General features: G+C 39.5%; 1 protein-coding gene across 1 annotated transcript; it reads right to left on the bottom strand.

Moving 5' to 3' along the window:
• Positions 1-483: 483 nt before the first annotated feature.
• CCDC34 (coiled-coil domain containing 34) lies at positions 484-22,268 on the bottom strand. The gene is made up of 6 exons (XM_043971620.1): positions 21,765-22,268; positions 16,134-16,266; positions 11,214-11,321; positions 4,373-4,531; positions 3,154-3,295; positions 484-1,031 (listed from the first exon to the last, which is right to left on the bottom strand). The coding sequence occupies exons 1-6, from the start codon at positions 22,175-22,177 to the stop codon at positions 814-816; spliced, it is 1,173 nt and encodes a 390-aa protein (XP_043827555.1). The 5' UTR covers positions 22,178-22,268; the 3' UTR covers positions 484-813.
• Between the last annotated feature and the right edge of the window lie 3,177 nt (positions 22,269-25,445).

Here is a 25,445-nt window from a genome sequence, read left to right as displayed (position 1 = left end):
TTATCAATAAGATCAGTGATATCAGACTTTGCAAAAAAGATCTGTATTTACTTCCTTTTAAACAGTAAAAATGCATGATTCTGGGACACAGATTTTGGGGGAGTAATTTTTTTAAAACAACATCATTTTAGGAAACAAACATTATTTCAGCAGAGTTTAAATATAAATTACCATCAACTGACTGTTTTTTCCAAAGTAGTATCTGGGATCTAAAGCTAAATAACTCTTCCCTCACTACTGTGAGTTCTCTCTTTTCACAAAACTCAGGATTCTTATCTTTCTGTTTTCATAATTATACTAAATGCTGGTTGGTGGTCTGCTTTTTAAAAAAAAAATTTTTGCAGGAAATAGTAAAATCACCAATCCTATTTTCTGATTCCCATAAAATGGCATCCTATAAAGATTCTTCTAAGGGTTATCTGGAATAATCAGTTTAAAATGATTTATTACAAGATTTATTATTCTAATTACATTGCTATACATAATCCTAAGAATATACACTGTGGAAGAACACAGGAACAATCTTTGATTTTATTGGTGTTACAGAACAGTTATAGACAAGTTAATGACAAATATATTTCTTAATTGCATAGATGCTAATTTTACAAACACACAACCTTGAAACATTTACAAAAATAATAAAAATGTGCAAATATCTCCCTTAATTAACTTGAAGGTTCCTACTGACAAATACAAAAATGATAACTGGTAAATCATCACACAAAATATTGTGCTAATACTGAGTAACAAAAATAGTTCTAGGTTTTTTTTAAAAAGTGGGTATTTCAGCATTTAGGCTATTTGGTACATATACTATCTTTGTATTCTGCACAGAGTTCCAAGGCAAAGATTGCCCTTGTTTTTATGAAAGACCAAAGATGAGGACCTGTAAGGCTGACTGGACACAGGTCTTTTGCTCTTCTTCACAGTAATAACAGTCTTTGATTCCTTGGGTGGGGGAATGTGAATAGGCTTCCATGGGATTGGATTATAAAAGCTTGGCGGTGGGCAGGCAGTTCCATTGTAGAAACCTATGAATGAAAAATAGACTGATTACTCTCCAAAAGCTCTCACTGTCTAAAAGCCCAAGAAAGATAGTAAATCATTTCCAATGTATACAGGAACCAGATGGGAAAAAAATTTAAAATTAGCACCTCAAATGGAACAGAAGTAAAGCCTGACCGATTTGGAATAACTGGAGATAGTTTACCATAAACCAGTATGGATTTAGGAAAAGTTTGGATTTGAGTATATTTAAAAGAAATGCAGCTTTCCAAATCAAGTCAGTCAGTCCTAAACAATTTATTAAGTGCCTGCTCTATGTCCCAGGCATTGTGCTAAGTGCCAATGGGACACCCTGGAGCTTTAGCAATATTACAACTAAGACATCATATGAGTTGAGTTAGTAAAAAGCCAAACCAGTAAGGTTAAAAGTGGAAAAGAGCCTTCATTATCTTGAGGCTCTTCTCTAAAAATGTTACTGATTTTAGACTCAAGGTTCCAAAAGTAAGGCCCTGAAAATGTACAGAGAAGAAATGCTAACACAACATTTAACACAATATGAATCACATATCTAGTCTAAATTTACTTAAAAGTCTATACTGATGTCATTCCAATTAGCAAGGATTCCCTGCATTACTATAATAATAATATACAATTTGTTATCAACAGTTCCTACTGTGATGAACATATGCAATTAAATGGAATTATGGCTCCTAAGAGCTAAAATACTAAACTGTGAAAAAGAACCAGATGGCAAATATCATGCAAAGCCCCAAATCACCCTCCTTTCACATATTTTACTCAAGATAGGGGGGAAAAATTCACCATGATTAGGATACAAAGACTACCACAGAGCAGGTTAAGACAGTTAGTAAAGAGACAAAGGAGCACGGTAGAAAGAATACAGGCCAGAAAGTTCAGTGAAACTTGTCTGAATTCTATTTCTGATGTTCACCTTGTTACCTGAGAGTCTCCAAATGTCAATCCCAATAAAAAAAATGAGAATTGTTATAGTACTTACCTACCTCTAGCTGGTACTGGTTTTTATGAGGGTCAATTGTGATAATGTATATAAAGTACTTTTTTATTAAAGCATTAATGTACTATTTTTAGTGGCTGTCATTATGACAGTATTCTTGCAAGAATATTTCTTGGAAAAATTAGGTGATTATAAAAAAGCTATCAATAGAAGGTTGGCGGTTTGGGGGGTTTTTTTAAGAAAAAAATCCATTTAAAAAGCACCCAGCAATTTAACTAATTTAACAATTAAGTCCTGATTGGTAAGGAGATACCTAGCCATAGCTTTGAGTCTAACATTCACTCCTCTGATTTTACTGGTATTGTTTAATTATTACCCTTCTTCAAACAAGTAGAAACCAAACAAGTAAATTCAGTTCAGTCTCTGTAACTGATGACCTCTGCGCCATGTAGGAGAGGTCTACGCCCTGACAGCAGGAATGTGTCAGTCACACAATGGCAGTCCCCATCAACGGTAAAGATATTTCAACACACACTTCACCAGGGTGGTCAAAACAAAGTCTGGAATATGTTCTATTGTGTGAACACAACAGAATGGGAGTATTTTTAATAAATTACTTAGACAAGTGAAGGCAGCTGTCAGCAAGTTATGAGCTTCCAACAGAAAGCACAAAGAAACTATGCCCCACCATCTATAATCAGACCAAGCATAAAGAGCAACTGGTTTTCTGTCTGGTTCATGTGCTGTCTGGTGTTTGGAGTTACAAGAATAATCTCCCAAGGAGATCTATCTGTAGTGCTAATTTAGATAGGGTTAAGAAAAGTAGCAAACATGAAACCTCTCCAGAATAAGCCTTCATGGACCAACTGGAAGAAATGTCAAATTTTATATTATGTTTTCACCATAAAACATTCTCACTGATTTAAAAGCATAGTTTTACAACAACTGCTTTAAAATTCATAGCTGCTTTTAAAAGAAATCCAATTCTGATTCAGAAAAACACTAAGTTTGTAATTGCATATAGATCTTATACCTAGCTTACTGAAATAGTAATTTTAGATATTTTTTCCACAAGCTCCTATTTTTTTTAAGAGGAAACAAACAACATGAAACTTCCCCCCCAACCATAAGCTCACTTGACTTTATTTAGATCACAGAGAACTAGAACTAACCTGTCAGTTTCCCATTGACATAACAATAGCTCCTTGGAATGAGACGAGGTTTGTTTTTCACATTTTGTAGCCATTCCTTGAACTTCTTTTCAGAGATTTCTTTTTTTTCCTGTTGTTCAGCAAGCCGCTGCTTTTCTTTTTCCTTAAAATGGTGAAATCAAAGACATCTTAAAGGTGGGTATTCAAATCTACGTGAAATTTGGTCATTCCACCTAAGAGACTATCAGCTATCTGCTTCAATCATTCATTAGCTACAAACAGTAACTCATTTGAGGGTGATTTCTGTGAAATTTGACTCTCACATGGGACATAGTGAAAGAGTCTTTCCTCAATAACACTCAAGTCAGCAAGCCCAAGAAAGAAACTGCCATTTACTTTTTCAAAATATGTTTTGAGGGCAGCTAGGTGGCGCAGTGGATAGAGCACCAGCCCTGGAGTCAGGAGGACCTGAGTTCAAATTCGGCCTCAGACACTTAACACTTACTAGCTGTGTGACCCTGAGCAAGTCACTTAACCCCAATTGCCTCACACACACAAAAAAAAAACCAAAAAAAAAAACACCAAACAAAATATGATTTGACTATTATAATGACACAACTCCCTAATACTACAAAAGTGTTCCAAAATAACCTAGAATAATTTGCTTTAAGCCCCACTCCCAGCAAAAACAAAACACCAGGCAGCATAACGTTTCCCAGAAATAGAATGTTTTCTATGTCTTAAATATAGAACTCAAAGATAATGAACTTCAGAGAATAAATTATCTCATGCCAACTACCTAATGTCTGAATACCTTTTCCTGATGAACCAAGCTCATATGGATACCAAGAGATAAATATTTAGTTATGATCATAACAACAGAATGGTCAAAGAATCACAATGTTAACATTTAGATATCACCTAGTTCAGGGCTTCTTAAACTGTTTCCATTCACAACCCCTTTTCACCCAAGAAATTTTTACACGACCCCAGGTATATAAAACAGGTATAGATAACCTTTAACTGTTGCCAAATTTTTCACAACCTCCACATTCAGTTATGCAATCCCATATGGGGTCTTGACCCACAGTTTAAGAAGCTTTGACCTAACTATTTGAAAGATGAGGGAATCTGAGGCCCAGAATGTTAAAAGCTCACACAATTATTGTGTCTACCAGCAAAGCCAGGATGAGGGTACCTGTCTCATGACACACCTCTCTGTGACATGATGGATCCATACCTTTTCCTTTTTTTTTCTCTCATGTTCTTCAGCTATTTTTTTCCTTAACCATTCTTGATATTTTTCTTTAGCTTTTTCTTGCAAATGCTCTTTCTCTATGTCCTTTGCTGCTTTTTCTTCCATTTCTTTATTAAGCTTCCGTTCCCTTTCTTTTCTTTCCTTTAAAAATAAGAAGCACAAGAAAATCCTTCAAATGTGCTTAACAAAACTCCTGATTCTGCATGTTTTTGTTATAGCCAAGAGACATCTAACATTCACTCCTGTACACCTCTAAAAACAGGTGGAAAAGTAACAATTTTAAACAAAATTTCATTAAACTGGATTTCTTATAAAAGACAGACTACTTACTCCAGAAAGGAATTATGCACATATATGTTCCCTTGATAATGTAGTTTGTAAATATTAACACCTGTACATCAATTCAACAAATATCTATTAACCACCTAATGTACAAGGCCCTGGGGATTAAAAAAAAAAAAACACAGATCTTGTGAATACACATTCTAATGAGGGGGAAAGGAAGGAATGTATTTCAACATGTATATAAACAAAAATTATTACATTGTGTCAACTGATTTCACTTTCTACTTAGTGTCCAAGTATTGCCAAATACATGATTTTGCTACCACACATTAAACATTATTCCAAAGTAAACTAAAGACAATCCAAATTTCTATCAGTACATTTCTTACACTTCTTAATTTTTTTTAATGAAAAAAGATGTTTTCACCTAATGGAATGAAATTTGTTTATTTGGAGGAATAAGATAAACTCTAATTCACCTACAGAAGTGCTCACGAAGACTTAGGAAACAATTTTCAAAATCTGGAAAATTTAGGCAATCACAGAATGCCAACCTCCATGTAGCAGAAGAAAGATAGGCTAGAAATCAACTCCTTCCTTGAAAATCTGAAAAAATATATATCCTCACCCCGCCCCCGCAAAAAAATAAAAAAAAAACACCCCATTTTATTCATGTTCCAAAGTTATAAAACAGCCAGGTACTACTCTACCAAAAGTGGATATGGAGAGAAAAGGCCCTTCCAGACCTCAACAGTGAAACGACCTACAGGCTTTACCATTTACAGGAAAGCTGTGGCTAGTACAGCTACAAGGGAGTGGGGGCAGAAATACTTCCTGTTGGACAGCAGAAGGCCACTGATACAGCAGCTCTGTTAAAGAATCAAAGAATCATAGAGCTGAAAGAGACCCCAAAGGTCACTAAAATGAACCTCTCCTCCAACGGTGCTGAAGTAGATAATAGTAGATAAGCTTGAAAGTTTGACCACCATTTATAAACATCTGTCCTTTGACAACGCCATGAAAATTCCAAAAACCCCCTTACAAACTCTTAGCGTAACACAACCTGTTTGATGGTTTCAGAGAATCCTGGGGAAGTTTATGAATTTAACCAGGAGAACAATTTATACAACAACAACACTGTAAGACAGACAGCTCTGAGGGGCAGCTAGATGGCGCAGTGGTTAAAGCACCGGCCCTGGATTCAGGAGTACCTGAGTTCAAATCCGGCCTCAGACACTTAACACTTACTAGCTGTGTGACCCTGGGCAAGTCACTTAACCACAATTGCCCCGCAAAAAAAAAAAAAAAAAAAAAAAAAAAAAAAAGACAGACAGCTCTGAAAGACCAACAACCATAATTCCAGGACTCACGATCAAACATGAGTGAGTGTGTGTGTGTGTGTGTGTGTGTGTACACATACATGTACACACCTAATCTGGGACTCATAATCGTGTGTGTGTGTGTGTGTGTGTGTATACACGTATACAGCTAATCCGGGAATCATGATCAAACGTGTGTGTACACATACATGTACACGGCTAATCTGGGACTCATGATTTTGTGTGTGTGTGTGTGTGTGTGTGTGTGTGTGTGTTTGTGCATGTGCGTGTTAACCCGGGAATTTGTTTTGCCTGACTATATGTATTTGTAATGATTTTGTTTTTCTTCCTTCAATGTATGGGTAAGGGGGAGGTGAGAGAATTCAGAACTGAACATTTAAAAAAACTGAACATAATGCAACTGATTTGTAAACTGAAAACTTCATATAGAAATATATGAATAATTTATGGTCAAGAAAATGAATAATCTTATTTATATCAACTCAAAATTTTCCCTGATATAAATGGGATAGGGAAAAACTGTCAAAGTAAATATGGAAAAGGAATTGGCATTCTATCTAGGAATTCCTCACTGGGACAAAAGAAGGTATTAAAAACTAGAAACTAATTTTTGTAGAAAGCACTAGGCAACTGATGTTTTAATAATGTTTCCAAACAAGAAGGAAAAACTAGTGCAAAGAGTTAAGAAGTACTGAAAGATCAAACATCCTAAACTGACCTGACGTCTGATGCAGCCCAAGACAACACTCTATCAAGCATAATCATCAAGGACGATATAGGTACCAATAGATAACAGAAAGGAAAATAAGGTGAGGAGGGGCAGTAGGAGTAAAAGAAGAGAATGAATGTTTATAGTATTTAAGATGGAAAAAAAGTTTAGAACAACAACAGAAAGAAACTGAGAGAAATGGCAAGAGACGATTCCTGAATTATAAACTTAAACATAGAAAGTTTAAACTTACAGATATAAACATAACATGAGCTTCACAAGGACAGGTCTTATTTTCTATATGCATGAAGTGTTGGGCATACAAGATGCTCTTAATATTGGTTAAAGGAATAAAGAGGTTCACATTATGTTGTTTGGTGAGGAAAAAGCAACAATACAGAAATGTTGTTTTCCAATTAGCTGTTACAGATATTCACTTTCTAATTATACTACAAAGAGAATGCTTTCCCTGTTAATTTTATTTGTAGAAAACCTCATAACAACAAAGATAACCCACACTTAACATCCTGTTTTATGGTCACAAAGTACCTTATATGCATCTCATTTAAGTCTCTTACACCAAGTATATGAGGTACACAAGTCAATATCACTATCCCCATTTTACAGATGAGGAAAGCAAGACTAAGAAAGTGTTCTGTGATTTGCTCAAGATCATAAATTATTAAAAAACTAGGTTAGTCCTGGCTCCCAACTCATCTTAATCTATTGTTCTTTCCACTACACTAGATCTGAAAGTGCTATTTCCAGGAAAGCAAAGTACCCCACAAACACCGTTACTTAAGATTAAAACTATAGGTTTTTTCTTGCTGAAAAATTGTGTCTTAAATATTGACTAATTGGGTTTTAGAATTATCTGGCATTTTGATAAATACTATTACACTCATGACACTGGTAGCGCTTACCCACAAACATCTACTTTGTATGTGGTTTTGCAACATATGTTATTGAGTCATATTTGTAAATATGAGACAAGTCCCTTAGAAAGGAACCAGATGAAATGACTTTCATTCTTCTACAGTTCCTCATCCCATGAAATATGTAAGCATAGATTCACTAACCGTTGTTGTGGCTCTTTCTGATCCTTTCTTTCCTTTCTTCCCCTTAATTTCTGTAGCCATTCCTCTAAAAGAAGGGAGCTATGGGAGGACAACCTTAGCAATGTACATGACCCAATTACTACCCACCCAAGCACCGCTTTACCTTGCCTTTCTATAATAGTAATTGCCCACTATTCACAACACCACTTCTAGTTTCTATGTTTCTCCTTTTGGTTAGGCAAACAAATGTATACCCCAAAGCAAGAGGAAATAACAAAGCAGTGGAAATAACAACAATTTATTGTTTACTGCTGATGTTAACTAGATAGGCTGCCATTATTATTATAACTCTATGCATACATATTGCCATATCAACCCTACTGCACATGAAATAATCAATCCCATGTTGTGGGGATTGTGGTGTGGCTTTCACTTAAAAATAATTCTCTTTGAATACAAAATAAGAAGTATGGGCAAGAAAAATAAATGCCCTTCCCTCCCACCCACCCCCCAAAAAAGAAAAGCTTAAATTAGTAAAACTGTACAGAAAGAAACGTAGCCAAATGAGATAAGTCATTTCTTTTTAGAGTCACATTTCAAAAAATAGGTCAGTGTAAAGGATAACATGAATGCCACTTGTAGGTTTGTCAGACAGAACAAAGTGAAAATGACCTGAAGAAAGAAATCACCCTTCATCTGTCTAAAATATGAACACAGTCTAAGGCAGCTGAGGACCACACATGGTGAATGTAAACAGGGAAGGAGGAAAAAATGAGATGCCAGACAGGAAGAGAAGAACCAGGGGGCCCCACTTTCGTAAATGGATGCTAAAAAAGCCAAGGCTGGAAATCAGAATTCTGATGGGCTTTAAGAATGGAGAAAATAAAGTAAATCATAGCATCTTAGATCAAGAGATGAAAAGGAACTTAAAGGCCTTTTAGTCTAAACCCCTCACTTTACAGATGAGGAAACTGAGACTGAAATAAGTCACATGACTTACCCAGAGTCATACAAAGAGTCAACAAGAAAACCAGCATCTGAATCCAGGTTCTCTGACTCCAAAGATGCCTTTCATCCAACACCAACCTGACTTCCTAAATGACTGGTGGTAGCATAGGGATCATGTGTGCTCAGCGATAGACATGTTCTTTCCTGAGTGTTTGCTTAATCTCTAAAATAAAGAGATGGGCAATTTGCATCCACAGGACATGTACACCCAAAGGTTGTCATGTCCTCCTAATTAAATTCCAGCAGCAATTTCCAGCCAAAAGACGAGTCACATCTCACATAACCAGATTAGGTGTAATGCCACCAATTAAACCTCATACCATTATATTGCATTCTTAGAAATCCAGCAACCTTGTTTAATTGATTACCATGGTAAAATTAGCCTCATGGAATTAGAAGATAAGATAAGAAACTTTCAGGAAGAAATGAACAGCATAGCACAAGGTAGTTTATAAATATGAATTTCAAAAATGCATGAACCAAAAGTCTTTGCCATGTTCACACCTCCCTGGGTCACAGAGCTAGCTAGCCAAGGGCTGAGAGTGGGGGGTGGGGAAGTGGGAGATGAAAACTGTCTTCAGTTACCTGAAAGGCTGTCATACGAAAGCTATTTTACTTGGCCCCAGAGAGGAAAAGGAGGACCAAGAGGAGGAAGTCACAGGGTGGCAGGCACTGGCTCATTACTAATTAAGGACAAGGTAAAATCATGTGATCGTACTCAAATCTGTTTGTTTACCATATACAGCAATGAGGTACAGTACAGATTTAACACTCAAGTACTTCTTATAGACATAAAATGACCTTTTCTGTGAACTCCCAGGTATGCACCCTGTATGGGTAGAACAGAGGAGCAGAGTCCGAAACAAAGCAGTACAAAAATGTTTTTATTTACCTTTAGGAATGCAAAGATTGGACAGCTAGGTGGTGCAGTGGACAAAGTACTGGCCCTGGATTCAGGAGGATCTGAGTTCAAATCAGACCTCAGATGCTTGACACTTACTAGCTGTGTGACTCTGGGCAAGTCACTTAACCCTCATTGCCCCGCAAAAAAAAAAAAAAAAGAAAGAAAGAAAGAATGCAAAGACTAACAAATAGCAAACTTACCATGTTATTTTTTTTTCTTTTCTTTTTTTTTTTTAAAGGCAGTTGGGGTTAAGTGACTTGCCCAGAGTCACACAGCTAGTAAGTATTAAGTGTCTGAGGCCGGATTTGAATTCAGGTTCTCCTGACTCCAGGGCCGGTGCTCTATCCACTGCGCCACCTAGCTGCCCTCACCATGTTATTTTTAATTGATCTTTAGGAAGGTGTTTTGAAAATAAGAAGAAAAATGTTAAGAAATGACATAAAAGCCAGAAATGTGTTGGTAAGTTACTAGGAGGAGGAAGCAGAGGCACAGATTTTAAATGGCCTAAATTAATAACAATTTGAAAGCCTCTCAAGGGAGGCCTTCATGGGCTTGTTATTGGGAGGAAGAATTTCTAAGAACATGTTAAGCACTTCACCACCTTCAGAGAAGATACGCCATTAACATAATGTAACATCAACTCCATTTTGTGACTTTCTCCAGTGAGCCTGAGCAGCCCAGAAACAAGAATAAAGGGTTGGTGATTACAAGTAGGATAGTGAACAGTCAGAGAAATGAGGGATTCCAAGGGGAGATCATTAGGTCAAGCAAGGTTGGATATGAAGACAAGTGAAACCAGAGTGGAAGAAACAGACAGAAAGGAGTCGAGGCACCAGAGAGTCCCCAGGGAGGCCCAAGGGCAGCTCTGGGGGAAGTGAAGGAGTCAGAGGAGAAAGATAAGAGGTTGTACCAGAGAGAGACTGAAGAGGTGGCAACCATGCCAAGACTGGCTGGTTGGAGTACAGTAGAAGGGGTTTCTGGAACAGGATATGGTTCGAGAGTCAAAGGGATTGTCATATCCAAGCTTAATGGCAAGGGATGAAGTGAGGAGAAATGTTATAAGCAAAGTGCTAAAGTCATGGAAGGAGATGGGGAAGTGGCCTTCCGATCAGAAGAAAACAACTCCAAGAATGGGGAGGGGCCCTATCCTGGCCCAGGGTCTGGCATGGGGTTTTATGGTAGAAGATAGAATCATAGGATTCGACTGATGGCAGTATCCTGCCCAATTCCCATCACTTCATAGTTAAGGAAACGGAGGTTTAGAGAGCTTATTCGACACATCCAAGGTCACATTGTTAATGTTTGGCCCTGGACTAGACCTATATTCCCAGACTTGTAGTGCTAGGCTCCTTCACCAGGGAGACTCTGTAATGGATTACAGAGCACAGGAGGAAAGGGACAGGAGCTGGGGAATTCCTCCACTGAAAAGGGAGGAGGAGGAAGAAGCAGCAAAGAAAGGGAGAACCAGGATTACCAGCAACAAGAGGACCCAGCCTGGTCCTCAGGGCCTAATTCTCACCTGTTCATTCTTTTTCTGAAGCCATTCCTTGTGTTTTTCCTCAGCATATTTTTTTCTTTTTTCACGCTCTTCCTCTTCTTTTCTTTTTTCTTGTTGTAGACTTAGTTCCTATTTTTTAATACAAAAAAAGGAACATTTAATAATGTACTTAAATCACATGTAAAACTAACCAGATTATATAAAAATATGACTTCCTATTATGTAAATACATAACAAAAATAGTAATACTACCTTAAGCGATTGCTAGGATTTAAAATCTTCAATTAAAAAAAAAATAAGGAAATAGGTACTAAATAATGCACTGTTGATAGAGCTATGAATCCATTCTAGAAAGCAATTCGGAACCACGCCCCAAAAGTCACCAAACTGTATACCCTCTGACCCAGCAATACTATTTCTAGGCTTATAATCAAAGAGGCAAAAGAGGCAAAGAAATGGAAATTAAGGAAGGACCCATCAACTGAGGAATGGCTGAACAAATGCTGGTACATGAGCATAAGAAAATATACTGTGTTGTAAGAAATGATGAAAAAAGTATGCCTTGAGAGAAAACTGGGAAGAGGTATATAAACTGATGGATATGCAAAATGAAAAGAACCAGGAGAATGATTTATAACAACTACATTATAAAGACAAACACGCTGAAAGATTTCAGATCTCTGATTGATACAATGACCAACCATGATTCCAGAACACTGATGATAATGCCACTCAACTCCTGACAGAGGTAAAGAAGTCAGGGTGCAAAAAGTGAAATATATTTATTGGATGTGGCCAATGGTGGAATTTGTCTTGCTTGACTATACATCTGTTACAAGGGTTTTCTTTCCCCTTTTCCCCCCCAAAAAATGGCAAGAGGGGAAATAATTTTTTTTTGCTATTAATCTTTTTAAAGTAAATTTTTTAAAACCTAAGTAACTTTTTAGAGATTCAAATATCTACTTGATACTATTAACACTAATTTCTTACTATAACTATGAACTACACTATATTTTACAGTTTTTCAACATGTAAATTTTGGTATCATAGTACACAACCAACAGCTCAAAAGAACTACTGTGATTGGGGAAGGTAGTAATAAGAAAGGCTTCTAATTTTCTGATAAAGATAAAGGATCAGAATTAAAGTATCCCTGAAGCTGAATATTCTTGGAGAAGAAAAGAAATCCTACACATTTTTCAGTGATGTTATAACAACTGGGGCAGAAAATGAAACAGTTCCCATCCCTGGTTATTTAACTGCTTTGTTGTCACTTGACTGTGCAAGTTTGAGCATTTCTTCCAGAGAAAGAATGTGTATGGCACAGAGAGATAAACCTACATCCAGAATTTCATCAGTCTGTAATTCCTTAGGGCATGCAACCGTAACTGTATTAACTCTGAGCCTGGTCCAGTTTGGACAGCTTAAAAACTTAGTCATTTACGGATTCTTTTTCTTTCATCTCCACGAATGCTGCTCTTAAATAGTTTCCTACCATCTCCTATTACAAGCCTTGGACTGAGTGAGACAATTTCTCAATTCCCTACAGGAGAGGTGTCAAACACACAGACCATAACACACCCTGAGTGTGACCTGAATCAGATTAAAATGTGATTGGAAAATATTTAACAAAATAAATAAAAATACAGTAAAACATAAATAATGTTAATGTGTGATTTTCCAAGTCATTATGTGCCCCCAGGGATCCTAATGTGCAGTTTAGTAACCCTGTTTCTATCTGAGTCTGACACCACTTCCCTAAAGAACTATTTACTTAAGAAAAAACAATACCCAGCATTCCAAGTTCCCAAGCAATAGGGTCCTCCAGTAGTGACAGAGATTCTGCCTAAAAGATGAACTCCTCCCCAAGGTATCCCTCCCCAAAGTCAGGCAATCACTCATCAAGTATTTATTAAGCACTTAATATGTGCCAGATACTATGCTAAGTACTGGGAATGCAAGAAAAGGCAAAAGATAGACCCTGTCCTCAAGGAGCTCACAGTCTACTGGGGGAGGCAAAATGCAGACTCCTAGATATAAACAAGCTATATATCACATAAACTGGAGATATTCTTAGAGGGAAAGGCACTGCATTAAAGAGGATCAGAAAAGCTTATTGTAGAATATGAGATTATTAGCCAAAATATGAAGGAACACAAGGAAGTCAGGAGTTGGGAGAGAATTCTGGGTCTGGGGGACAGCCGGTGAAAATGTCCAGATTTGGAAGATCATTGCATTATATGAATAGCAAAGGAGGCTAGCGTCACTGGTTTAGTAAGAATTCTGAAAAGGTAGGAGAGGGTCAGGTTAGGGAAGGGCTTTAACAGACAATGGGAAGATTTTATATTTAATACTGAAAAAAATACGGAGCCACTGGGGTTTATCAAATAGGGGAGTGAAATGATGATCTCCCCTCATTTCACCTTGAAACAGCCTTTCCAACTGAGAAAAGCCTAATTCTCAAATATCCTTCCCTTTTTATCACAAGTACATTCCAGAAACTTTTCTGCAATCTACTTGGAAAAGCCAACACACAGAAAAGTTAAATAATTTGAAAGCAAAAAAATATAAATTAAAATAAATGACTCCATTTCTTCAAGATTATAATGCCTAATATATGATAAATTTTTGATATTATTGAGTATGGAAATATATGTGGGTAATTTTGCTGGGCAAGAAGTTCTTAACTTGATATTGCAGATAGATTCTTTTTTTTTTCCTTTTTTACATATAAGGTATTTTATTTTTTCCATTACATGTAAAGATAGTTCTCAACTTTTGTTTATACAAGCTTTACAATTTCAGATTTTTCTCCCTCCCCTCCCTCCCCCCTCCCCTAGACAGCAGGTAATCTGATATAGGTTATATCTATATATCTATGTACATATACATATAGATAGATACACACACATATATATACACATAATAACATTAATCCTATTTCTGCATTAATCCTGTTTTAAGAGAAAAAATCAGAGCAGTAATGCAAAACCTCAAAATAGAAAAAAAAAACAACAGCACCCAAAACAAAAGAAATAATATGGTTCAATCAGCATCTATACTCCACAGTTCTTTTTTTTTTTTTTCTTGGATTTGGAGATCCTCTTCTATCATGAGTTCCCTGGAACTCTTCTGTACCATTGCATTGGTGAGAAGAATATAGTCCATCACAGTAGGTCAACACTCAATGTTGATGATACTGTGTACAATGTTCTTCTGGTTCTGCTCATCTCACTCATCATCAGCTCACGTAAGACCCTCCAGGTTTCTCTGAACTCTTCCTGCTCATCATTTCTTCCAGCACAATAGTATTCCATTGTATTCATATACCACAACTTGTCCAGCCATTCCCCAATTGATGGGCACCCCCTCAACTTCCAATTCCTTGCTACCACGTAAAGAGCAGCTATAAATATTTTTGTACATGTGGGTCCCTTTCCCCCTTCCATGATTTCTTTGGGCAAAAGACCTAAAAGTGGGATTGCTGGGTCAAAGGGTATGCACAGCTTTATCGCCCTTTGGGCATAATTCCAAATTGCTCTCCAGAATGGTTGGATCGGTTCACAGCTCCACCAACAATGCATTAGTGTTCCAATTTTCCCACAGCTTCTCCAACATTTATTATCTTCTTTTTTTGTCATTTTAGCCAATCTGATAGGTGTCAGGTGGTACCTCAGAGTTGTTTTAATTTGCATCTCTCTAATCATTAGAGATTTAGAGCATTTTTTCATATGGGAATAGATAGCTTTGGATTCTTCATCAGAAAACTGACTGTTCATATCCTTTGACCATTTCTCAATTGGGGAATGACTTGGATTCTTATAAATTTGATTTAGTTCCCTATATATTTTAGAGATGAGACCTTTATCAGAAGTACTGGCCTCAAAAATTGTTCCCCAGCTTTCTGCTTCCCTTCTAATTTTGGATGCATTGCTTCTGTTTGTACAGAAATTTTTTAATTTAATATAATCAAAATCATCCATTTTGCATTTTATAATATACTCTATCTCTCATTTGGTCAAAAACTGTTTTCCTTTCCAAAGACCTGATAGGTAGACTATTCCTTTCTCTCCTAATTTACCTATGGTATCACCTCTTATGTCTAAATCATGTATCCATTTTGACCTTATTTTAGTATAAGGTGTAAGATGTTGGTCTATGCCTAATTTCTGCCATACTATCTTCCAGTTTTCCCAGCAGTTTTTGTCAAATACTGAGTTCCTATCCCAGAAGCTGGAGTCTTTGGGTTTATCAAACACTACATTAACTGGTGTCATTTACTACTGCATTTCCTGAGCCTAGCCTATTCCATTGATCTACCACTCTATTTTTTAGCCAGTACCAGATAGTTTTGATGACTGCCGCTTTATAGTAAAGCTCTGCAGATAGATTCTAAAGTAGCAGTCAAGGTCTAATATTAAGACTTGCACAGGTTTTGACTCAAAAGTATGCCTCTTCTTAATGCCTACAGCTTAAAGCAATGAGTGAAAAATAAAAGATATGCTCGATAAGAAAAATGAAGACAGCCTTGTTTATCTCTGGGAAGCAGCATCCTAACTCAATAGGATTAGAACTGGATTTAGGAGTCTAGAGACCTTAATCCCAGTCTCAGGTCTAGCATAAATTTGCTGTGTGGCTCTGGGAAAGTCATTTAACCTTCTGAGCCTCAGCTTCTTATTTGCCCAAAAGAAAGAAGCAGGTCTTATTGATCTTTGCCTCTCCCCTAGCACAAGGGATTAATGCTTAGTAACTGTCCCTTGAAACTGAAGGAAAGCAAACACTTAGTATCAAGGCTGACACAGAACATGCAACACTGATGATCTCGTTTATTTATTATTTAGATGCTGAGGGGATTCATGGAAATTTTCACTTAAACTGAGAAATACATCTTCAAGCTCATATATGGCTATTAAGTAAAAAAGAAAGTCGCCTTATCATTACCTCCAAGGCTCTGTTTTGTAGACGAGCACGTTGTTCTTTTTCTTTGCAAACGAACCACTCTTCCCATGGTGTCAGATTCGCCTCTAATACAAGCCACTGATGTTCTTTTTCTGAATTTTCTCCTTCTTTAATTCTGTTGATAAAGAAGATATCCTAAACTGTTTAATTAATAGTTGTTGATCTAACAGTCAAATGGATTTATAGAGTAAAAGTGAAATGTAATACACATTTTGTTATATTCAATAAGGAGACTTACATTTTAAAGGAGTTCATGAAACCCAGCTTGACCAGAAGGCCAATGATCAAGGTAATGAATGTTTTTGGCCACAATAATTCAAAAAGATAACTCCTAAGGAGCTATGATTAACACTGTTGGGGACAAACCACATCAATAAAATCAAGTCATTAAGGACTAACCACTAAGCTATCTTTGTATATATACATGACATATAGTAATCAGCTAGAATTTTTTTTTTTAATTCCTTTCAAAAACCAAAATTTTACTTTAAGTTAAAATGGAAAGGGCATGAGACTTCAGAACCAGAAGACCAGGGTTTCAGTTTCAGCTCTGACATTTAGTAAGATGCATGGCCATAAGCAAGTCATCCCTCTAACATATTTATCCCCATTGATAAAATGGGGGTGATAATATTTTTACCATCTTATCTACCTCAAAAGACTGTCATGAGGAACTCACACAATCTACCTTAAAATAATAGAAATGTGAGTTGTCATTTAATTCTCCATAAAATCCTAGTGCAATGCCTAATCACAGTATGGAGATAGACCGGAGGTCTCAAAAGTTACACTAGCAAAACACCATGTGGCAGATTCTACCATGTTAGAAAGACTTTGTGTATAGTTCAAGGGACAGACTGTGTCTGCCTTCTAAGGACCAATCTAATAACTAAACTAAGGCTAATCACCAACAGGTTGCTCACTAGGTAATGAATTATTTGACTTAGCAACATATAAAAAAAAGCAGTAATAAATGATCCTCAGTCACTGACAATATCCTTCTATTTCTGCCATGTCAGTGGTAGAACAGCAGAAAGGGGAGCAGAAGGTATGAAATATCATTCAATATTTCAACCATCTCTCTATAAACATTGAGTTGGAGGGACTATGAATATGAAATGACTATCCCAAGGTCAAGAAGCTGACATCACTATTCCCACAATAAATGAAAGCAGAAGATAACAGGAAGCCTCAGCTAAATGGCAGGATGGACCCAGGGTCTTATTGTAGAGGCAAACAAAAGAATAAGTGGAGTTGGTTTCATGGAAACTATTTAATCCAACAAGTATTATTAAATGCTACTATTTCTAAAGGCACCATGACAAACATGGGAGCGACGTGGACAAAATAAAAAGTCTTCCCTGCCTTCAAAGAGCTTCTATTTTATTGAAAAGATACGACCTGTAAGTAGATAGGGACATGCACAATGTCTTGAGTACTGAGAAGAAAGCGCTAACTAAGGAGATCAGGAAAGGCTTCTTTTAGAAAATAACACAAAGGGGCAGCTAGGGGGCGCAGTGGATAGAGCACTGGCCCTGGATTCAGGAGGACCTGAGTTCAAACATGGCCTCAGACACTTGACACTTATTAGCTGTGTGACCCTGGGCAAGTCACTTAACCCTCATTGCCCTGTAAAAGAAAATAAAGAAAAAAAAGAAAGTAACACAAGCTGAGCTTTGAAGGAAATCAAGGTTTGGGGCTTTTTTTTCTTTTTTCTTTTGGGGGAGGGGGGACAAGGAGTAGAGGGGGGAGAAGGAGTTTGGTGAACTTCAAGCATGAAGAGATGGAGGAACGAATAAGACTTTCCAGATCAGGGAATGACAAGTCAGTCAGCTTGGTTGGAATGAAGTATCAAGGATGAGGTGATGCCAAACAGGGAACTGCTTTAAATACCAAGATCAGAAATTAACATTTTCTCCTAGAGGAAGTAGAGAATTGAAGGCTTTTGAACAGAGGAGTGATATGGCACAACTTGTATTTTAGGAAGATTATTTTGGCAGCTGTATGGAGGATGCATCACAGAAGGGAGAGACGGTAAGTTAAAAGACATTAATTAGGCTATTACAATAATCCAGGCTAGGTGATGAAGGCATGAACTAAGGAGGTAGACATATGAATAGATAAAAGTAAAGAGGAGAGTTTTAGTGGAGGGAGAATCAATAAAACCTGACAAATGATTGGTTAGATGGGTAAAGAAGAGAAAAGAGTTAAATATGATACCAAGATTGTGAAACTGAGTGACCAGAAGAATACTAATGCACTAAAAAGGAACAAGAAAGTTTAGCAAAGGACATAGTTTTGTGGAAAATCAAGCATGTCAAGTTTCAAATCCTTAAAGGATGCTTAATTAGAAAATGTCTGGCAGGGAGACTATAGAACTTGGGAGAGAGATTAGACCTCTTTTCCATTTCAAAGTATCTTCTGGACTTTTCATCAAAACTGCATTTTTAGTCATCCAAGCTCTCCTTTCTTTTACTATGGTAACTGCCAAGTACTGTGTGATCTTGTCTGTGGTAGTTTGTGTGTCAGTCAAACTTAGCTCCTATACTCCTGGCTGCTAGGGGCAGGCCTAATTAATCCTGAGTTTGGTGGTTAAGAGTATGCCCCACTTTCTTTAGGAATTGTCTGGCCTCTTGGCCCTGCCTTCTGTTGCAACTGAGGCCCTTGGGTTATTTAATAGAGTTTATAAAGCTGGACACTTAGTTTCAAAAAATTAATTGTTCAAATACATGAGGAAGAAGGTATGGCTGGGCCATAGTTCATGTGGAAAATACCTGAGGATTTAGTGGACTGCAAAAGTACAACTGAGTCACTTAGCATGAAGTGGTAGCCGAAAGAGCTAATGAGATCTTAGGCTACATTAACAGAAATAGCGTCAAGAATGAGGAAGGTAAAGGTCATACTATCACCTGTCCTGGTCAGAACACTACCATATTCAGTTCCAGATGGCACATTTCAAGAAAGATTGACGAGGCAGCTAGGTGGCATAGTGGATAAAGTACTGGCCCTTCATTCAGGAGGACCTGAGTTCAAATCCAGTCTCAGACACTAGACACTTACTAGCTGTGTGACCCTGGGCAAGTCACTTAATCCTCATTGCCCCGAAAGAAAGAAAGAAAGAAAGAAAGAAAGAAAGAAAGAAAGAAAGAAAGAAAGAAAGAAAGAAAGAAAGAAAGAAAGAAAGAAAGAAAGAAAGAAAGAAAGAAAAGAAAGAAAAGAAAGAAAGAAAGGCAGGAAGGAAGGAAGATTGACAAACATGGGAAGCTAAGATCTATGGAAGGAATAAGATTAATAATTTAGCTTGAAAATTTAGGGGGTTCTTGATCACAGAAGCACTGTAAGGAAGGATATGACTTCTGTTTGGCTCCAGTGTGTAAAACTAGAACCACTGGGAAGATTTCAGCTGAATGTAGGGGAAACTTCCCTAATGATTAAAGTGATAAAAATGGAATGGACTACATTAGGAAGTGGTGAATGAAGGTCTCTTTCAGTTCTAAAATTATATGATTTTATGACTTCCATCATATTGTACAAAGTATGTCTAACATCCATTGAGATACACACACACATGCTCTAAGATCTAACACTAAGTTTCTGACTCTATTAACTTTTTATAACACCACCACAGGCCCACCCCAGAACAGATTTGCACTAAATGGGCAGTCCCAGAAAAGGAGATAGTGATATTTGCTCTTATCACTGACAGGTATCTCAAGGACTTTTGAAAGTAAGACTGCTTAAAGTACACTGGGTGGACAGATTTGGGTTCTGGTCCTACTTACACTAACTAGCTTTGTGACTTTAAAGAAGACACTCAACTTTCATTGGGTCTTAGTTTTCCTCATCTTCAAAATGAAGGATAAACAAGACATTTTTTCTGACTCTAAACTAGTACTTCCATCACATTATATGTAGGTAAATGAGGTGACTTGATAGCAAGATTGACAACAAAGTAATTTTATACCTAGAGGATTAAAAGCTGGATGGGAACTCAAAGATCACCCAGTACAAACCCTTCATTTTAGAGTGGAAGGAAGCAAGGCTCATTTTAAAATGATTTGCCTAAGGTCACAGAGAGAAAAAAGACAAAGCTCAATTTAAACTCTAGTTTTCTAGTTTTCAAAGCTCTTTGCTTCCGATGTTGCCTCCCTACATATCTTTGCGTGTATTGGTAAACCTCTCAGTATCTATAATAGAGGAATATTGTGATTCACTAAATCTACCTCATAAAACATCACGGAGGGAGGGGGGAGGCCTAGTAGAGTGCAGACCTGAAATTTCATCAATGTATAGAAATTGCCTCCTCCATCAGTCTACCACCAAAGCTGGCTTTTCACAACTCTAGAAGTGTTGCCTGGGAACACTAACCTGTCAAATAACTTAACTGGCCATGGTAATATAGGCAGTAGGTGGTGGAAGCAAGACCTGAATGAACAAAGGTGTTCTTGACCCTTAAGGCTGGTCTTTTATCCAGTAAGCCAAGTTCCCCTTGAAATAGTCCTATTCCATTTCAATGTAATTAGCATTTACTAAGTTTCTCTTCTGTTCACAGTGGAAATGAAGACAAACTCACTGTCTAAAGATTCCAGGAGTTCCTTTTCAGGAGTTCTAGAATTTCTTTTTGGGGGGTTGGGGGGGGGTTCTGGGAGGGGAAGGAATCTAGTGATTTCTTTGGTATAGGGAGAGCCCAATGAGGAACTTCTATCAGTGCAGATCAGCAGGTCCTTCAGCCCTGCTCTCCTTCTAATTTTTTGCAAGTTATGATCTTAAAAGAGTCTCTTGGGGCACTGAAATAAGTGGCAAGTCCAAGGTACGCAGGCAGAACATGTCATAAGCAGAACTTGAATCCAGGTCTTCCCGACTTGCCCTCTTTCTACCTAGGTTTTCCAGGAGATGAATGTGCTTTACAAACATGGATTGGATCGAAGAGGCAGAACAGCAAACGGTCTTTAGAAGTCATCTAATCTCATCGTACAGATGAGGAAATGGGAGGCCCTAGGGAAGGGGAAATGACTTGGCCAAGGTCTCATGTGGAAATACAAATATTACAAGGTAACAGAACCAAGGCTCAGAATGGGGAAGGCCTTGCCCAAGGTCTCACTGTAGGTAGGTGGGTGGGTAGGAAAAATAAAAAGGAAGGCGGGAAGGAAGGAAGGAAGGCGGGAAGGAAGGAAGGAAGGCAGGAAGGCAGGCAGGCAGGAAGGAAGGCAGGAAGGAAGGAAGGCAGGAAGGCAGGCAGGCAGGAAGGAAGGCAGGAAAGAAGGCAGGAAGGCAGGAAGGCAAGAAGGAAGGCAGGAAAGAAGGCAGGAAGGGGAGGAGGGGAGGAGGGGAGGAGGGGAGGAGGGGAGGAGGGGAGGAGGGGAGGAGGGGAGGAGGGGAGGAGGGGAGGAGGGGAGGAGGGGAGGAGGGGAGGAGGGGAGGAGGGGAGGAGGGGAGGAGGGGAGGAGGGGAGGAGGGGAGGGAGTTCAGCAGGTCCAGGGGCCCGGGCTGAGGGCGAGATCAGCTGCGGAAACTGAGAACCAGTGGGGCTGGGGGAGGGAGGGTGGTGGTCGGAGTCCTCCCGAGATGCGCAGCGCTCCCAGGGGCCGGGCCGGGGGGGCGGGTCCCCTTTACCTGGCGCTCCCCGAGGTCTCCCCAGCTTCCGGGGACGAGGCCCTCCCCCTCCGGTCTGCCCTCTCCTCGCTCTCCTCCTCTTCCTCCTCGGGAGGCGGCGGCGCCTTCTCCTCGGCCCTGGTGGGCCGGGTCTGCGGCCTCACCGGCTCCGGCAGCGCTTCGCCGCCGGCCTCGGCCCGGGCCCGGTCGGCGGGCTCGGGCCGGTGCTGGTGCCGCCGCCGCCGCCGCCCCCGGCGCTGCCGCAGCTCGTCGGCCTCGTCGCTGTCGCTCTGCAGGCTGTGCAGCCGGGACAGCAGCGAGGCGGACGCCGAGCTCGAGCCGGGCCGCGCAGACGACGGCGGGTCCGAGCCGGAACCGCCTGGGGCCTCTCCCCGCCTGCGCGGCGGCTGCTGCGCGCCCTCCTCACTCTCCATGGCCGCGGCGGCACCGCCGGGCCCGGGCCCGGGGCGAGGGAGGGGCGGTCGAGCGAAACCCGCCGCGGAGGCCGAGGCCGCCACCGCCGCCAAGTTCAAACCGGCGCTGCCTCCGCGGCGGGAACGCGCTCCCAAGAGGCACCGCGCCTCCCGCCGCCCCGGCCAATCGGGGGCCGGGAGCCGGCACGCGTTGCCAGGGCAGCGCGGCGACTCCTCCCCGCCTCCCCCCAGGCTTTGTTTTTCCCCGCCCTTAGAGGCGTGCCAGTCCGGCCTGCGGGTGGCGCTGTGGAACCTCGACTTGGCACCGCCCCCAATGCCCCTTTGGCAATGAATGACTGGCAGGGCCACGCCCCCAAGCTCCCCCACCCACCCCCTCCGGCTTCCCACGCGGGCACTCCGGGCTGGAAGGAATACGGGAGACCATACGACATACATGCCGAGATTCTTCGCCGCCTTAGTGATATGGGACCCTTTGGAATTAGCCGCCAACTGTGCTAAGTGCTGGGGACACAAAGGGGAAAAAGTCAGTGAACATCTATTAAGCACCAACTATGTGCCTGGTGCTATGCTAACCATGGGAGATAAGAAAAAAACAAAACAATTATTAAGTGCCTACTAAATGCCTATCTCTGTGCTAATAGCACTGAGAATACAAAGGCAAGAGACAATCCCTGCTCTTGAGCTTTTAATAGTAGAAACAACAAGATATGTGTGTATACATACATATAAGTATGTGTGCATACACATGTATATGGTGATGTGTATGTGTGCACGTGTGTGTATGTACGTATAGACATATACACACACTACATATACAGGCACGAGAATTAAGGCAGATGGGAAAAGGCTTCTAGCTGGGACTTGAAGGAATTCAGGGATGCCAGGAGACAGATAGTCAGTCTGGTGAAGCCTATGGAAGCCTTCTCAGAAGAATGTATATAGATGCATAAAATAACATACACAGGATTACAAAGGAAACCAATTCTATTCAAATACAGTTACCAAACTACTTTTTTTTTGGTGAGGCAATTGGAGTTAAGTGACTTGCACAGGGTCACACAGCTAGTAAGTATCAGAGACCAGATTTGAACTTAGGTCCTCCTGACTCCAGGGCCAGTGCTCTATCCACTGCGCCACCTCGCTGACCCTATCAAACTACTTTTTAAAACTGAGTTTACAGATCCCAGGTTAAGAACCCTCTGATCTAAAGGAAACTCCTTGACAATAGCAGTGTTTTCATTTTTTGTATTTTTATCCCCAGTGATGAGCTCACAACAGACACTTAATACTTGGTGATTGAGCTGGAAGGGACCATAGAATTCATCCCCTTCATTTTATGAATGTGGAAACTGAGGGTTTAGTTGGCTTAGGCGGGGTTCAAACTCATCTTCCTGATACCAAACTCAATAAACATTCTATCCCCTGCAACATATTATAGCTAAGGAAACTGAGTCCAGAAAGGTCCAGTGCTCAGGACATACTCCACGGTCTGGAGGAAATGAGCCAGAATTCATAGGAATACAGACTACAGAGTCGGAAGGTACCTTGTGTACTAGTTCAGTCCTTATTTTATAAAGAAAGACAGACAGGTTGTGACTTGCCCAAGGTCACACAAAGATAGTGCTGGAACCCAGGTCATGCCTTCCTAAGTCTAGTGCTTTCTACCTCACGGGGGTTGTTGTTAGGATCAAATGAGGTTATTTGTAAAGTGCTTAGAACAGTGCCTGGCTCCTACTAGGTTTCTAATAAATGCTTGGTCCCTTTTCCTTTCCTCCCTCCTTTTCACCCCTATTCTAAATTCTAAATCTTAGCTCTAGAACTGGAAAGTACCTCAGAGATCCAACTGCTGGTCCAAAATGGGGCAAAAAGTTGCTTCAGATCACAAAGTAAGTGCCCAGCTAGAATTTAACTTAGTTTCTCCAACTCCAAGTCCTGCGCCCTTTGCTTTAGCATTCTGTGTCTCCTGCATTTTGCAGATGGAAGGAAGACCTGGGAGAATGTCTAATGCAATCCCTTCGTTTTACAGATGAGACTGTGACCCCAAGGGGTCAAGGGATTTGCCCAAAGACATATAATAAAGATGGCATTTGTGCCATCTTTCGCCACATCAATTTCCAGTGCTCTTTTCCATGTACCCCCCAAGTGTTCCAGAGCCAAAGAATCACATTCCCATCTCTGGTGGGTCTTGCCACTTACCTGAAAGAAATTGTTGACAATAATCATCTCTGTTTATCAACTCTTAAAACTATAATCAAACTTCAATGATTACTTGTTGAGGATTTCAGTAAATTGTAAGCTTCCTTACGGTAGGAACTATTTGGTCTTGGTCTTTGTATCTCCAGCAAACTCACTGTAATGCCTTTGCAAAGTAGACTGGATAAATGCTTGTATAACTCGATTGAGCATATATTTGTACATGTATAGGATAGGCCCAAAGTTATGAAGGGGTCTGGTATCAATAAAATTATTTTTTCTTTATTTCCTATATGTGCATATTTATTTCCTATATATACTATATATGATTCTGTGGCATTGAAAGTTAAAAACAAAACATAAAGGAGTTATTAAATATTGAAACCCCTTTTTGACTTCATGACTTTTGGCCCACCCTGTAGAAATATGCACATATTTCAAGTTAAGATTTACATATATCTATCTAAAGGTAAAAGGGAGTGGGAAAGAAACAACTGCTTCAAAATTGGATTATCAACTCCCTCCTATCATGTGTTGATCCTCAATCTTTGTTTACGCTTGGCGTTTCGACAAAAACAGTACAGATGCCAGGAAAATTCAAAATCATTTATTTAGGGACTGCCCTTGTTTGATCAATTAGCCATGGTGTGCACCTGCAGCAGAGCCCCATGACTTTATAAGTATTTGATTGGCTGTCCTGTGGTTAAGGGATTAAACTTGTTCTGCTTAAACCCAGGGGACAAAACCAGGGGTCATGGGATGAAGCTGTTTAGAGACAGTTGTAACTCAGGGGTAGGGAAAACATTTCCTAAAAATTGGCAATATCTAGAAGTATGGGAGGAAGAGAGAAGTAGTGAGTACCCCATGCATGGAGGTGTTCAAGCTAATGCTGATGACCACTTGTGAGGGATATTGGGTTGGAGGTCTTGCTCAAGTACATGTTGGACTAGATGACCTCTGAGCTCCCCTTTCTTGAGATTCTATCATTTAAGAGGTATCTTTTGGGAAGAAGTATTTTAATCAGTAAATTTGCTCGATAATGGCCATTTACTCTGTAAATGCCAACATTCTCATT

Source organism: Dromiciops gliroides, chromosome 6 (assembly GCF_019393635.1).
Source record: "Dromiciops gliroides isolate mDroGli1 chromosome 6, mDroGli1.pri, whole genome shotgun sequence".
In the NCBI taxonomy this organism is placed as follows: domain Eukaryota; kingdom Metazoa; phylum Chordata; class Mammalia; order Microbiotheria; family Microbiotheriidae; genus Dromiciops; species Dromiciops gliroides.
Note: the sequence above shows the minus strand (reverse complement) of the source record. Positions and strands in the feature narration are given on the sequence as shown.

Excerpts from the sequence above, each read along its gene's own strand:
- CCDC34 (XM_043971620.1), bottom strand. The coding sequence starts at position 22,177 with ATGGAGAGTGAGGAGGGCGCGCAGCAGCCGCCGCGCAGGCGGGGAGAG. Across the intron at positions 4,532-11,213 it reads TTCAGAAAAAGAATGAACAG|GAAAGAAAAGAAAGGGAACG; the intron begins GTGAGAATTAGG and ends TTATTTTTAAAG. Across the intron at positions 1,032-3,153 it reads TGTCAATGGGAAACTGACAG|GTTTCTACAATGGAACTGCC; the intron begins GTTAGTTCTAGT and ends TTTCATTCATAG.